Source organism: Ictidomys tridecemlineatus, chromosome 8 (assembly GCF_052094955.1).
Source record: "Ictidomys tridecemlineatus isolate mIctTri1 chromosome 8, mIctTri1.hap1, whole genome shotgun sequence".
NCBI lineage: Eukaryota > Metazoa > Chordata > Mammalia > Rodentia > Sciuridae > Ictidomys > Ictidomys tridecemlineatus.
In genome coordinates, this window is record NC_135484.1 from 240,065 (window position 1) to 256,282 (window position 16,218).

The 16,218-nt window shown below is 48.1% G+C and overlaps 1 protein-coding gene across 6 annotated transcripts in view; it reads left to right on the plus strand.

Annotated features, from left to right (window-relative positions):
* Fam120b (family with sequence similarity 120 member B) overlaps positions 1-16,218 on the plus strand; it is a 66,820-nt gene that overhangs the window by 27,906 nt on the left and 22,696 nt on the right. For 4 of the 6 annotated variants that reach the window (XM_021721481.3, XM_040283627.2, XM_005342495.5 and 1 more), the window contains exons 4-6: positions 5,499-5,600; positions 8,483-8,655; positions 12,184-12,276. In XM_021721481.3, the coding sequence (XP_021577156.1) occupies positions 5,499-5,600; positions 8,483-8,655; positions 12,184-12,276 (368 nt within the window). Of the gene's footprint in view, positions 1-5,498; positions 5,601-5,792; positions 5,898-8,482; positions 8,656-12,183; positions 12,277-16,218 lie in introns of those variants that run through there. The other 2 variants (XR_013424646.1, XM_021721482.3) reach the window with 2 other exon arrangements.

Sequence of the window (16,218 nt, forward strand, 5' to 3'; positions counted from 1 at the left end):
CCTCTGCACAGCTGCAGGGTCCAATCAGTGCTGCCTTCCTTCATCTGAAGAACTTGTCCAACATTGTTGATGGTGCAGCCTTAGATATCCTGAGCATTTTTCCTGAAAATTTATTATTTTCAAGGTTTGGTTTGCTGAATATGGAACTTCAGGCGTGTTGTTTTTGCTTTCAGCATGTTGAAAGGTCCTGGTATGTTTCTCCTGTGACATCACAGGTCCTTCACATTGCTTTTTCTATATGTCCTCTGTCTTTTCCTGAGCTGCTCTGGTTTTCTGCAGTTTTATGAGGAAGAGCTTTGCATTGTTCGAGTTTCTGTTCCTCTATGAGTTTCTTGAGCTCCGTGGATCTGTGGGCTTTTATTTCCTGTCTGTTTTTGAAAGAAATTGAGCCTCCTTTCATCAAGATTTGCTTGTGGCGTGGCTCCCTTCGTGGCTTCCTCAAGTCTGTCTTGACTTTTCATCTTCTGCTTACTCTCTCATCAGGCATCTTTGGTTGGCTTGCTGGAACGTTTAGGTGCTAGGATGTCTAGCAGTTAATTTTTCTATTTTAGCAGTTAATTTTCTAGTCCCTGAAAGTTTATGCCTTGGAGCTGGTACCACCCTGCTCTTTAGGCAGGGCCTTCCTGCCTTCCTGGGCAGTCACCTGAGCTCCCAAGACCACTTGCCCTGACCTATGTGAAATTCACTGCTTCTCCTCTCCTCCTGAAGTCCTCCACTCTCTTTAGCCTGGGGATGGGAATCACGCTGGCATCTTTGGCTTTGGGATCGAGCCCCCTTCCCTCCCTCTGGGCTCCAGCTATCTGCCAAACTCCACATGGCAGAGTCCTCACATTTATATCCAAGCTGTCTCTGGCAGTTCCTGAGGAACTGCCCAGGTTGACAGCACAGAATCTTTCTCTGGCTTAAACCATGCTAACCCTAGGCACAGGTCTGATCAATTCTGTTTATCCCTCAAGTCCTTAAAACTGACTCCCCCATATCTTCCCTTATTGTCAGTCAAAAGTCCGTCGCTCTTACAGCGTATGATGGCTCTCATGCTTAGACTTTTCACAGTTGTGCTTTCATTCCTGTGCCTGGTTGTCTGTCCTTCTTGCTGGGATGAAATGTTGGCACGATGGTTTTTTGCTGCCCCTGGTGGGTTTCTTGGTGTGCATCAGGTATTGAGTTTAAGGGTTTTGAATGTTTAGTTAACATATTAGATTTTCAAGGGTGTGTACAGTCAGCAATGCAGAGAAGGTAACTTGTGATTGGATTTAATACTCAGGTGGGAGACGTGTTCTTCAGCCTTCTCAGGTTAGTAGCAGTCTCCAGGCCAGCCTGACTAAATGGAGGGACCACTCATTCTCATGGTGCAGACCCAGCCTAGAGCCCAGCTCACCCTCACGTGGCCTGAGTCGGCAATCTCAAGTCTCAGGCAGTGGGCTGGTGTGCTGGTCCTACAAGCTCCCGCCAACGATACATTTTGGATCCTGATCTCAGGCATGTCAGCTCACCTGATGTCTCACAGGGGGCCTCAAAGGAGTGTGTGTTGGTATTGCCACATGTGTGCTTTGTGTAGTTGAGCATGTGTTATTTGAATGTCCTAGATGGCATGTGGTCAACAGGGTGGGAGCCCCAGAGTCCCTGCTTTCATACCCATTCTTGCCTTTGTGTCTCTTTTTGAGTCTCCTCTAATGGATATATCATAGTTTGAATCATTCAGTGAAAGCTTCCATTAAACGTAAGGGTGTAGAAGAGACTCCATGTAAGAGGTGGGGTCGGTCTGCTCTGTTCCTGTAGCTATCCGTGGCTGACGGTGTTGGAGGAGCCCATGCTTGCTGGCAGCCTCGGACCCATTGTCCCTTTTGCCTCATTTCCTTCCAGCAGACATCCCAGGAACCAGGGGAACTTCAGGATGGTCGGTATATTGTCAGAGGACAGCCATTGGCCTTCTGAGTTCAGCCCATCCTAAATATTCACTCAGTGGGTAACTTTTCGGATGTGTGTAAAAACTAGCATATGAACTGAGGCCATACACAATTATAGACTAAGGCAGCAATATAAAAATATCATAGAACCAAAAGGAAAGATACAGCTTTTGAAAAGTTGGGAGATTATTACCAAATTGGAACATCCCAATAATGAAGGGCTGACATTGCTGTTCCTTCTCTTTCCCCCTGCCCAGTGTAGCCCACCCCACTCCTTGATCTTGCCGGTGATGGCGGGAGCTGGTACTTAAGAGCGTGTGTGTGTGTGTGTGTGTGTGTGTGTGTGTGTGTGTGTGTGTGTGTAGTGTAGTGTCTAGCAGAGTTTTTTAGGTGTGACTGTGTGTGTGACAGTGCCGATCTGGACTAGGGATTGAAAATGCTGCAACTGAAAGGTCAAACTGGATGTTGACAACACAAGCTCATTCTTCATGGATGCTGACAGGGCTAGCCCTGAGTGCTGTATTTCCTCCTCTCGGCCAGGGGGAAGCAGAGCTGCACAGAGCCTGCCAGCAGAGTCAGATGTGACTTCTGCTAATGAGAGTCTGGCACACTGTCTGGCTTCCTGGCTCTGATTTAAATGTCCCTGCACCTGTACTCCAAGGGACAGTGCAACTTTAACACCTGTCTATTTATTACCAGTTCTTCTCCCTCGCCCTTCCCTGGGGTTTACCAGTTCCAGATGAAATGCTATCTGGGCAATAAAAAAATCAAGCCAGCAGTATAATTAGCTTCTGTCCTCTAGCCAGCTGGTTCTATGTGTGGCAGCCAGGAGTTTTCCTATGCGGAGTCTGCAGAGTACATAGCTGTCTGTACTCAGCAATTTCCCAAGGATACTTTTGGCAGTGCTGTTTCCAGTGAGGGAGGAGAGCCAGTTGTGGTTTAGCATGTTGTCCACTCAGGATCTTCCAGTGCAGTGAAAATCACCTCAGTTGGACCACACAGAGTGGGTGTTTTTGTTGTTTTGTTTTTAACAGCTGTAAGAATACTTTTCAGGGTGTGTGTGTGTGTGTGTGTGTGTGTGTGTGAAATTCAGGATGAGTTGAAGTGTTCATTCAGTTCAGTTCATGAGTGTCTGGTCTGGCCTTCTGCTAAGAACAGAGTTTGCTATGGCAAGCTTGAAGCTGGGGTTGTATCAATGGTTAATAAGTGGGCATCAGCAGTACCTGGCCAAAGCTCTGCATTGGAGAGAAGATAGGAGGGAAGGCATTGCTGTGTGGACTCAAGGCCACAGGCCACACTGAGACGCAAGGAGAAAGGATGTAACCAAGTGGAGAACAAGGGAGGTGGCAAGGGACAGTTCCAGAGCAAAGGAACACTGTAGCCAGCAAAGGAGGAACAGTGAGTAGGAGGCCCTGAGGACCTGCAGCCAGGTAGGCGACTCTGCTGCAGCACCCAGAAGAGTTCTGGGGCAGAGGTAAGCAGCAGACACTTGTATTCAGGAGTATAGCCATTGGGAGATCTTAATTAGGCAGCAGCCTGGTTAAATTTTCATTTTAAAAAAGCAAAAGACAAAAAAACCTCCCTCCATTTGCATTGGAGATTGGCTTGGCTGAGGCTAAGACTGCAGATGAGAGCCAAGGACCAAGCCAGCACCTCCTCAGTGCCAGTGTGGAGGACAAGGTAGGGGACAATCTCAGGGGCAGTTCTCTTCCCAGGCAGGACACAGCCTAGGTGTGATGGGCATGCCTGGGTACTGGAAGTGGGTAGGAAATGATGTATGGAGCCCGGTCAGGCTCAGGCTGGTTGATGCTTGGCACCTGTGGAAAAAAGCAAGTGTAGGGCAGGCTCATGTCCTGGAGAGATGCACCTGGCTTGCCCAAGCCTTCTGCTCAGACCCTGCTCTGGCCTTTTGTTCCTGTTGTGTGATTTACCTGTTGTGCAGTTGGAAGGACTCCATGGACAATGTGTTTCTGCTGTTGGCCAGTGAGGGCCAGCTTGTGCTGGAGCTCGAGGAGGCATGCTGGAGGCAGCCCCAGAGCCTAGTTGTGCACCAGGGCAGGACTGAACCCGAGACACTAGCTTTAGGGATGGGCAAGAAGAGAGCAGCTTTGCAGAGGAGGAGATGGAGTGGGGAGGAGCCTAGAAAGGATTGAGTGTTGATATGCAGGGGCCAGTTGCAGGGAGAGTGGAATAAACACATAGCAGCAACATCGCAGTAGAGCAGGGTGGGGCAAACCTGAACAAAGCATGTGAGGGCAGTGAGCAAGGCGTTGGCTTCCCAGGTCCAGTGAGAGGCTCCGGAGACGGGAACAATGCCTGCAATGTGTGGTTTCTACAGACTCAGTCTGAGGTGTAGTTAGATTCAACCAAATCTGTTTTATTAATGCTCATTACACTTCAGATACACATCCTAATTCTGAGTCCTAAGTGAGGCTACACACAAGGGTCCCAGGCATTCACTTGTGATGTGTTTTAAGTCCAGGTCATTGGAACTCGATCCATGCCAGAGGAGTCTGGTGCAAGGGGACCAATAGAGACAGAGGTCTCCGTCTCTCCATCCGGGTCTTGTTAGTCCCACTGGCCCCTAGAAGGCTGGGTTTTTAAGTCCTATTTCAATTGTGCTTGTAGCTGATAACTGGGTGAGCTCTGGGGTCTACCCCCTGGATGTAGACTCTTACAGCACTAACTTAAGTCATATCTAAGTTCTGCAGTTAGTATCTAAATTTTGTAGTTTACATTACACCATGGACATAATACTTAAAGTCTTTATCTAACACACACACTAATTAATATAATCCACAGTCAATAATCCTATTATATTTTCTGGTACTCATATCATACTGGGTGCAGAGAGCCCTCTGAGCAAGGGAGCCAGTGGCCCTGGGGGCAGGAGGAGGGAGGTATGGAGCAGGGGCTTGTTCTGTTGCTATGGAGATCCTGCCGCTGTGCCTGAGGGTTTCCAGACCAGCAGGAGTGTTGAGTAGAAAGTGCCCTTCACATTGGCAGGCTGAGTGAGACACAGAAGTGAGGTCAAGCTAAGTTTTCCTACAGTTCTTCATCTGTTGTATGTAAGCCCTTTTGTTCTGGATTATTGTACCAACCTTTTTCTTTTCTTTTTTTGGTACTGGGGCTGGAACCAGAGGAGCTCTACCACTGAGCTACATCCCAAACCCATTTTATTTTTTTATTTTGAGACAGGTTCTGACTAAGTTTGCTGAAACTAGTCTCAAATTTGTAATCCTCCTGCCTCAGTCTCCCGAGTTGCTGGGATTTAAGGTTTACACCAATGTGCCTGGCTTATTGTACCAACTTTTTTCAGAGTCTATTAAAGATCGAAAGGACTTTTCTCTCCCAGCATTTTTCTCTCAGTATTTTTTGCCAGAGTATGAATAAAGTGGGAGGAACCTGGCAGGTCTGGTCCCCAGGTTCTGGCTTTCCTTGGAATGAGGGCTGCCTTCAGGCCAGGGAAGGAAAAAGCTGTCAGTGCCTTGTCCAAGTCAGGTCCCCTCAGGGAGAGGACCTCTCATGGGGCAGACACGTGCCCATAGACCAAGTGGGCCTCCTGCCCTCTGACCTGCTGTCTTTCCTCAGATGACATCAGCGCCAGCCTGGCTGTGAAGGAGTGGTTCGTGTACCCTGGGAACCCGTTGCGGCACCCGGACCTCGTCAGGCCTCTGCCGATGATCATTCCAGGTATAGACAGCCGTGGTCTGTTCGATGTAGGATGTGAGCCCAGCGATGAGCTATGCAGTGCTGTGCAAACACTGATTTTCCTTCAGCCTTTGGCCTTAGAGGAGCGCATCTCTGGTAAGGTGTTCATGCTTTAGAGGACAGGTTCTGGGCCTGTCTGCTGCATGCTTCTGCTTCTTCCTCTTCTTGCTCAAGGCCCAGAGCAGTGGCAAGGAAGAAACGCGAGGCTGTGATCAGAGGCCACTGCTGCCCCGTGCCCTACCTGCCTCTGGGTGCTGAAAGCACCTCTGAATTCACAAGGTAGGGTTCCTGATGTTCTGCCTGAATAAGCTCGTGTCTTCAGAAATATATTTTTTCTAGGGACAGTACTAGAAAGGGGAGATCAAGGAGACTTATTGGATCTGGAAAAGTAAGTTTTCTTTTCATAGCCAATGCCTTAGAGCTTTGTGAAAAGGAAGGAAAAACAAAGGTCATGAAAAACCAGCTGAAGTGAATCCAAACATCAACCTTTCTCTGCACAATTCTCAATATATGAACACAGTCGGGGCACCCAGCAGTTGGGCTGTGTCCTGCGTATTGATAGCTCTGGAGAAGGAAGGGTGGGTTTTAGAATTTATATTTAGTAGCCCATGTCATTATTTCAGAAACAAATATTTTTTCTAAAATTTTGATACTCTATTTTCATATACTAATTCTTTGGCATTGCCACTTTACATTCCATGAGTGTATATTACCAAATATGGATCCAAGCCCTGCAAGTAGTTTTTTAATAAGTGAAATTATACCAGGAGAAATGTTGAGAAAAGTTATTGTAAGGCATATTTCCTTTTTCGTTTAGCTGTTTAGCTGCGATAGACTCAACCCTAAAAAAGAAGTTATCACAAAAATAGATTAAAGCACATTGATATTTGATTTTACATTAAGAAGAATTTTTTATAGGGTAGCCAAAATGATTTTCCAAGAGTGCTTTGTTATACGTATAACTTCCATCTTATGGTATCTTTCCAAAAGTTACATGGAAATGGCTTATTACAGTTTTCTTCATGATTCAAATTAGAATGTTTGGCTGTTCAACATATCATGTGTTAATTTTAAAGTCTGCTGTATATAAACTCTAGAAATCAGGTGAGTATTGGAAAAATTCCTTTTGGTGGTCTTGAAAGCATTCTGCCTGGCATCTGGAGCTGCAGATGGTGTGTGCAGTGCCATGGACCATGGCCTGCTGCCTCTGCTGTCCCCAAAGGCCTCGGCTCAGACACGTGTGTGTTCCATAGCTAGAAAGCTAAAAATAGGACTGGGAACTTCTGTGGCTCTTTGTTTATAGTTATGTTGATAACAATCAGTAAAAAAGATAAGATTTTAACATTTTAATGCTTTTTAATAGGCATGACGAATATTGTGTAGTGATTTTTGAACTAGAGGGGCAGGCAGAGTGCCTGTTCCCCATCACAGGTGTTCTTGGTGTTGTGATATTGGGTAGCAGTTGTGGGATCCTGCAGACTGACCTTTCCTTCCCCATCAGGAGAGCTTGCAGGGTGCTTTGCTGCCTCCTGTTCTGCTCGTGGCCAAGCCAGGCAGACAGCAGTGCTGCCCTCAACTGAGCACTGCCTGAGTTTCCTGTCCTTGAGGTGACCTTGGGGCTGGGGTTGTGGCTCAGTGGTAGAGCACTCACCTAGCACATGTGAGTGCCTCACTTCTGACGGTGGGAGAAGTACCCCTGAGAACACTGGATGGTTCAAGGGACAAAAGAGAGTGAAGACTTCCTTCTGAGACCCTGGGTTCTGGTGCCTTTTGGTTAGCCTTTCTTGTTTCTTGGTAAACACATATTTCCTTGTCTGGACATTTAAGAACTTGTCTACAACCACCTATCCATAGCCTATTAGGCATTTTTTCAAATTTTATTTTCATTTTTAGGGGGATATAAATTTTAAAATTAAATTTATATATATTTTTAAGAGTATTTATTTTTTTAGGTATAGATGGACACACACAATGCCTTTATTTTTATGTGGTGCTGAGGATCGAACCCGGGTCCCACCTGTGCAAGGCGAGCCCTCTACCGCTGAGCCACAATCCCAGCCCAACACATGGGAACTCTTACCCCAGCTGTCCCTGTGCTTTTGGCATATGTTGTGTAGCAGCGGCCTGACAGGATGTCAAAGCTGCTGAGCATCATGGAGAGGTTTTACCCTCCACCAGTCTCATGGCGGCACCTTCTCGTTTGCTCAGGGTGGAGCTGCCCGTGTCTGCTGTGTCTTCCCACATTCACTGCTGCTTTTCCTTAAGTAGATGAAGGGTTTTTCTTTTGACTTTTAAAGAAATGTATGTGTAAAGTACAGAAATGGAACACTAAAAATCAGTTTTTTAGGAATTTTTCTGAAGTTCAGGGCAGTGCTTTCTAAAGCGTGAGGTTGAGATGCCCACATCCTGGCTTGTAGAATCCCTGGCATGCCTCCCCTGAGCAGAACGTCCCCACAGATCCCAGGAAAACACATCCAATGGTCCTGCAGCCGGTTCTCTTGCACCCCTCACAGCACACCCAGAGGTGTGCCACCACAGGGTGGCGCCCCTTGTCACACCCTGGAATTGCCCAGTGCAGTCTGTTTTCAGAAGCATTTCCAACAGTGGGAGCTAGAGTCCCAGCTTCCCACAGAAGAAGATTTTCAGTGAAATGTGTGTACTGACCCTTCAGGTGTTGTTCTCTTTTAAAATTGGGAAGCTGTGTTCATATTTATGTTCCAGTTTCTTTTAAGGTTTGAGGCCTCAAGTATAGAATGAAGGAAGAGATGTTTGCACTTGCTGAGTTTCCAGAGGAAGCTTGTTAGTAGTTTGGTGCTGCAAATAAAAAGAGTAAGAAGGCTTTTTTTTTTTTTTTTTTTAATTAGGGGGAACACCCAGTCTGAAATCACTGTGGCTAAACCAAGAGCCAGCAGCGCAGGCCCGGCGTTTGGATGCACTCCTAGCCTGTTTCAACCTCTCCTCTTCAAGAGACGAGCTGCTGGCTGTCGAAAGCCCATTGAGAGCTCTGTGCTGCCTCTTGATCTACCTCTTTGTCCAGGTAACACTAAGTTTTGTTACTGTGTCTGAAGCTGATCTTCATTCTGGCCCATTTTTCCTGGGGTGCTATGACTGTCCCTGGGGTATCTTTTCCCAGTGTCTCTTCCATGGAACACTGTTAGTCTTTCGAGTTGCTCATAGAAGAAGAAGGCTCTGTGAGGGCTGGGGTTGTGCTCAGTGATAAGAGTTTTTGCCTAGTCTGTATGAGGCACTGGGTTCAATTCTCAGCTCCACATATAAGTAAATGAATAAAATAAAGGTCTATCAACATCTAAAAAAAATAAATAAATAAAAAGGCTTTGTGCTCAGATGTGACCAAGGGCTGTCTTTGCTCTAAACTCAGGAGTTATGGTACATGTTAGTCAGAAGCTTTGGAAAGGTGAGGTGCTTTGGTTTCACTGTCTCAGACTGTCATCCCTGCCCTTGGTCCTCCTGGGATTAGTGGGTGGCTTCTGCTCCTGGGTCCCATAGAGTGGTGGGTGAAAGTGGCTGGCTTCTCCCTTGGTGGCTCTGCCTTTGGGCAGTCCCTGCAGCTTCCTCAGGTCATGTCCATTCCTTTATCCAAAAATGTTTACTGAGTATATAACTTCCTTTTCCAGTCTGCAAACGAGATAATAGCAATAGCTGCCTTCTGGGGTTATTGGAAGCCATATTCTAGAGTACGTGAAGCGTTTTGCAGTCGTGCCCTGTATGATGGCCACTGATGTCCTCGCTGTTCTTGTCACTGATGTTCTCCTGCCTTAAGGAGCTCATGTGGCCCTGGCTATGGACTGCGCCGTAAGAATTGCAGTGCCAGATCCTTCATGTTAGTGCCACTCAGCAAGTTGGTCTGTTTGTTTTTCAGTAGTCTTACACTTAGTTTATGTAAGAAAATCATAAAAGCCAATTAAAAGGCATTTCTTTGTTGTTTTTTTTTCCCATATTTGTGATCATGTTGGACACTTGTTAAAGGTGTTTCCTTCCCACACTTGTCTTCAGAAACATCATTCCTGCTTGTGGTGTGTGTCTCTTCTACAGCCGTCAGGACAGTCACTAGCCCTGTGAACGTCAGGCCCCATCTCCCTGTTGCCCTCCCCCTGGGGTGGGTCTGCTCTGGCATGTATTGTTCAGCTTCTCGTTGTGTAGAGTGAGATGTCATTCAGTTGTTGGTTACCTTTGAAAACTCCCCTATTGTGGAATTGTACCTGTACACCGGCTTTCTTTTTTAAGTGTTCTCTGCCCATTCTGTAGCTACCATTTTGTAAAAACAGGATGTGTTTAGACAGATCTTCTGTTACTGGTTTTATAGCATATACTAGTAGAAACTTTAGTTTTTGTTACTGGATTGAGTAGAATACTTCTTTGTACAAGATAAAAAGCATAAATTTATATGGATGACAGGAATTTTGTAATATTTAAGTGTTAAAATTTCTTTGGTATGCACGTTAACTGTCCATCAGTATATCATTGGTTCCTTTTTTTCATCCATTTTTCATTTATCTTCATACGTCTATGGTTGAATTTGAGACGTAGTGAAAACTGGGAAGCAGTGGATACTCAGAGAGTGGACTTTTCTCCCCCATAACATGAGTCCCTTGCTGGCAGTGCTGTGTGCAGTGGAGTGGCATGCATCAGCACTCTTGGGGTGGGCACGTTGAGCGCCTTTTCCCACAGTGGAGATGGCTTTGTGATCCATCTCTGCTCATGCGACAGCTCTCCTGTGCTCCCCTTCATTGTGCAGGCAGGAAGAGCCCAGCATCCCAGAGCTTAGCCTCATGTCCACTTCATAGAGACTTGGAGCAAGGCAGCAGGGAGACGAGGATTCCACCCTGTCCTGACCATGACCTCTCTTGGCGCAAGTGGATATGTCAGTTTGGTCACAGAGGAACTTTCCACAGGGTGTCCTTGAGGGTGGAAAGGTGCTGTGCTTCCAGTTATAGGGATGATGATTCTCAGAATAGGAAGCCACAAAGGTACATTTGTGAAAATATTAGTTTTGTGTAGTTACACTTCAGTTTGGTGTTTTGCTATGCAGTGTGGGATGAAACTGCATGCTGTACAGTGCATGGAAGCTGTAGAGGAGCTCAGTCTTCTTGTTTGGGCAAACCTTCAAGTTAACAGCAATGACAGACTCCAGGACTCATGAGGAGGTGGCAGATGAGCGGTTTGCAGTGGAGCAGCTACTGCATAAGGTGCGCTAATGAAAACCACTGCCGACAACAGGAGGTCGGACTTCCCAGCGCAGCCTCTGAGGAGTCTCCATGCGTTACAGAGGAGTGCCCTTCTCAGATAGGTTGGTGGTGAAGAAGAGCCTGTCGGAGCAACAATGGCGAGAGGGGGGATTGCAGCCAGCCTCAGTCTGAGCAGAGATATGGGAGTTCATGCTTGGTCTTGCTTCTAAGATTGATATCCTTTTTCCTGGTCATGAATACTGTACATATGCAGCTGATTTCCTGAAATAATTTACATTACTGTCCTTAGTGTAAAGGTGACAGCACTTTGGAGTAAACATGGAACATGCCCGATCTTGGTGAGAGCCTATCTGCCTGAGTGGGGTGGCACATACTCGAAGCTCCATGTGGTTGGTGTCTTTCCAGTGGTGTCTCATGGCCGGGGTCAGCAGGATTCCCTAATAGATGGCCTCTCAAAGTTACAGTGGGCCCCTTTGCTGGGAGTGGACATGCCAGCATTTATTACTCAGAAGGGATCGGGGACCCAGGACTCCTAAGTTCACTGTTGTGCTTCTTCCCCCTAGCCTGCACTTGCCACATTGTGCTGCTGTCCATCTGGAAAAAGCCCTTGCGTTCTTGTGTAGTAGTGGAGTCGGGGGTAACTGGGTAGTGCAGTGGCCACGAGGACAGTGGCAGTCTCAGGTGTGTGCGAGGTAGGAGAGAGGCAGAGGCACAGTCTGTCTCTGCTCTTCCGGCTTCTTCATCACCACAGCTCACTTGAGACTCAGCTTTCCCACTCTGTCTCTTTCCCTTGTTTCTCTGTCTCTTCTCTGTATTTCTGTCAGCCCTTTTGAATCCACAAAAAATGAGAGGGTTCATGCTGTGGGACTCTGGCAAGAACACAGCTCCATTCAGGTTGTCGGAGGTGGATGTGCCCCTCCTGCCACCCCAACTCTGCGTAGCTGTGGGTGCTGTCTGGAGAGCCTGTGTGGTCTGCTGTGTGTGCCCAAAGTGCTCGCCATATTGTTCTAAGACTCGACTTGGTTGGCACCTCCTGATCACTCCCAGACAATCTGAGCCTTTCTTCCTGGCTAGAGAGGAGTCAGACCTTACTGGAAATCCAGGTTCCCCTGTCCAGCTTAACCTGAGTCATGTGCACAGCTGAGGACACCAGAGGGCTTTGAGCCGAGGGTTGTGTGTGTGCTTTCCCACAGGCAGGCCTTATTGCTTCCCCAGCTTAAGAAGCGTTGTGTGCCCACATGTGTTCCTGCTTGTGTTTCTGTGTGTACGTGGCATGCCCATGTTCAGTGACTCAGGTCAACTACAGAAGCCTTGGATTTTTCTTGTGACCTAATGCAGACCTTTTCTGTTGCTTTCAGGTGGACACACTCTGCCTGGAGGATCTGCATGCATTTGTTGCCCAGGCCTTGTGCCTCCAGGGAAAATCAACCGCACAGCTTGTGGACCTGCAGGTACAGACCCCACCAGCCAGGTGCCCCGGTCTTGAGATGGCCACTCTGTGACCAGAGACTGTGTGCTTCCATCTCTTTCCACTGCAGTGGTATTCCATTGACAGAATTAGAAATTGTATGTGCCGAGGGCTCTTCTCAGGCAGTAGCTTGTCTTCCTGCTGTGTGGCTCTGAGGTGGGCCCCAGGCCAGATGCTGATGGTGCTGCTGAGTTCCAGGTCCGAGGAACCCATGGGTTCTCGGCCCTGGCCCGATGGTCTCATTGTTTTGGAGAAGAGCTTACTGGACTCTTGGTTAGCATTACTGTGGGGAAGTAGCACCTGTTCTGTACCTCCATGTGCATGCTGCATGTGTGTGCATATGTGTGGACTGAACATGTGCACACTTTTCCTTGTCACTACTCACTGCATTAAACAATGCAGTGCAGCAACTATTTTTATAACATTTATACTGTGTTAGATGTTATATATGATCCAGAAATGATTGAAAGCACACAGGGGTAGGAACATGGAAGCAGAACATACACAATGATACATAATCTCATGCGTGGACTTGACCATCCACAGGCTTGGTTTCTGGGGAGCACTGGGGCCAGTCCCCTGCAGGTGCTGAAGGACGATTATTCACCCATTTGTTTACACATGTAGAAATACCCAAGATAGGAAATCAAGAAATACAAGTCCTGAGCTGCAGTAATTATATAAGGAGAATCAGGAGAAAGAAAGAGAAAGGAGTACTTCCATTTAGCAGAGAACAGAACATGGCTTTTTCCATGCTGTATGAAGGACAGTCCTGCGAATGCTGGGGCACTGCTGTTGGGCCTGAGGAGGAACACGAGCTTCCCTTGGAAGGTCAGCCCACATCTTCTGGTCTGCAGGTTGCCAGTGTAACTGGCCTCATGGGCTTCTAGCTCATAATTCTGGGGATATGCTGTGTTTCACCCTTTAGTCGGGTCACATGGTGGATAACAGCCTATGTGAAAACAAGCATGTGCACACGCCAGTGTTTTAGAGTTTGAGTAATTGTCTTTACTCAAATTAAGTAAGTTACTTAAGTACAGAGTTATAAGAACAGGCAGCAAGAATTCCCTTCTTCAGATGCCTGGAGGACAGGAACTTGGGTCTTGGCCCCTGAGGAGAGCTCTGCCAGGGCCAAGGAGTGGCTGGCTCAGGTCCCCTGGCTGGGCAGTGTCTTAGTGTGCCCTGACATAAATGCTGTGGACACTGGTGTTTAATGCTCACTTCCTGGGTCCTGTCTTTGTGAAGTGGGAGGAGCCATGAGTGCTGGTTCACTTTGTAACTTCTAACTCAAGTGGGCTACCTGCTGTCTCAGAATTTAAAAGGGGGTGATAGCCACCTTGTCCACCCCACAGTGCTTTGTAGCAATCTGATGTTTGGTCAGAATAAATTCCTCTATAAAACAGGTCTGTGGTGGTTTAGATATAGCCTCACTGGGGCCAGCCCTGGCGTCCACACTCTGGGATGCCTCTTGAGCCTGTGCCTGGCCTGGGGTTCAGTGGCCATCTAAAATTCCCTGTGGCCCCTGGAGGACCAGCAGAACTCCAGCTTTCTCTGCCCTCCTGTCGTCTCTGTGGGTCTCTGTACAAGAATGCCCCCACCCCCTGCAGCTTTGTCTCCCATTTCTTGTCAAGTGGAAGACTCCCCAAGCTGAAAACTTCTGCATCTTTTTTTCACACTGAGAGCTCGGTGAGCTGGGGTCTCCAAGAGGCTAGCCACCTTTGCATGGCCACTCCTTAAGAAGTTCTTGGTCATATTTTGATTGGGGAATTAAAAGAAAAAAACATTAGTTGATGTTCAGAGAAATCCTTTCACGAAGTCCAAGCTGTGCCCTGGTGAAAAGTGGCTTGTGGGCATGGGCTGCTTCTGCAAGGTGGTCCCAGGGCGAGCACTGGAACCCAGGCAGTCCCCACTGCTTGTGGGTGTGGAGCAGAGTCCCTCCAGCCCTGGGTACTCTGAGGGCAGAGAGGAGCATGGAGAAGCAGGGAGCTGTGTGCTGACCTGTCCAGGCTGGCGCATCACCAGTGGTGGTTCTGCAGGCCTTCACCTAGGGCCCTGGGTGCTCAGCAGTCACCTGACACCAACTTTGCTGCGACAGTTTGTAGCCCTCTGAGCCAGGCATTCTCCCAGCTTGCACCGAACTCTTGAACCTTTGTTGTTGGGATCTCTGTTAGGTGAGTTGAAACTGCCATCTGTGAGCTTCAGGTTTCTAACAATCTTTGTATCTCCCATGATTCACACACATTTGAAGCTTTCACACTCTGATAATTTGGGCTGTAAAGATTCTAGGAATGATTTGGAAGATCTCTTAAAATATGTCATCTCTACTATTCTCTCCAAAGTGACAGGGCTGCGCTCAGCCCTCGGGGCCTCTCTTCAAGGTCCTGGGGCTTGGTCCCTCGCGCGACTGTCCTCTGTGTTCATCCTACCCTCGTCTCTTCTGCTGGTTCTGCCTCCTGGCTGGAAAACCCTAGTGTCTTCAGCTTAGGATGGTGTTCTCCTCCAGCGTTGCTTCCACTCCTGGGCCTCTCTGGTCATCAGGCCAGCTCTGCGACATGGGTATATATTCCCTCTCTCCTTCATTTCTCCTTCAGTTCCTTCTAGTGAAAATCCTGCTCCCCCTTGCACAGAACCACCAAGGCAGAAGTTAAAAACCCCTCGATGCCACTCAAGTAGGCACCCGATCTCTGCACCTCTGGGGTTTCCTGTGCTGAGCCTGTGCTGTCTTTCTACTTCTCTGTTAAGTGCAGCTCTTGCTCTGAGGGTGCGTGCTGCCCCCCTCCACACACACACCTCCCACAAGGTGGGTCTGGAGCATGTCCTGGGCTGGTTGCTCTGTGGGATCCTAGGTCAAGACAGTGAACCAAATGCCTTCCTCTGCCAGACTGTGACCTCTTGGAAGGAAGGGGCCCATGTTTGGCTCCTGGTTATTTTCAGTACCCAGTACACTGCCAACAAACATTATCCTCTGCAATTGAAAGGTACACCAGCAGTTCCTGAGATGGGCGGTGTCCATCTGGTCCAGTCATGTGGCTGTTTAATTGCATGTAGTGCTGCATGAAGCTGCCTTTGCAAATGTTCCCTGACCTTCCCTGTGGGGTTCCCAGCAGTACCCTTGGAAGAGCTGATTGCGGGGTGTGGCACTGGCCCTGGGATCCCAGAAAGTCAGAAGAGAGTGCGCTTCCTCCCTCTGGAGACACCCACTCCGTTGCACGGAAGTGCTGCAGGTCTGTTAACTTGGTGAAGCCAGGAGCCCCTTGGCACATGTGAGTGTGGATAACTGGAATGATTGGGGGATTGCTTGGTGGGCTCCTAGGTTGGAAAGCCAGTTAGGGCTCTGGTGTTGATGGTGTCAAGGGAGGGAGAAGAACATGTGCCCTGTGGCAGCACATCCGTGTTGGCTGAGCACCACATTCTGCCTATGTCCTGTGGTTCCTATCTGGAGGCTGCCTCTTCTAATTTCAGCACCTTCATGTGAGAGAAGCCGTGAGCACTTCGAGGCCATCCGGATTTTGAGACCAGGTATCATAAAGCAAAGCCAGGGGAGGTGTGGGTCTGCACAGCTGCAACTGCGAGCTGAGGATGTGGGTGCGGGTGATACCTGGGGCTTTCCAAGATAGTGGGTGGGAGAGTTGGGATCTATTTACTGCCTGGTCTCACATCCTTGCCTTGCCACGTGGGCATCTGTGGTGGCCTGGGTGATGTGTCCTTGGCCTTTTAAAACTAGAGGTGGATCTTGGACCTTACCTTTATATTTTGTCCCTGTTTTCAAATAATGTCTGAAAAAAGTGATTGTGAACAGTGTTTTCAGTGATACAGACACTGGGCCATGACCCCTGTGAGTCCCCTGTGGGACAGAGGGCTCCTGGGGAGGATTTATCTCAGAGAGTTGTTTGCTAAGCAGTGGAGTTGGCTCTCCCAGCTGGGT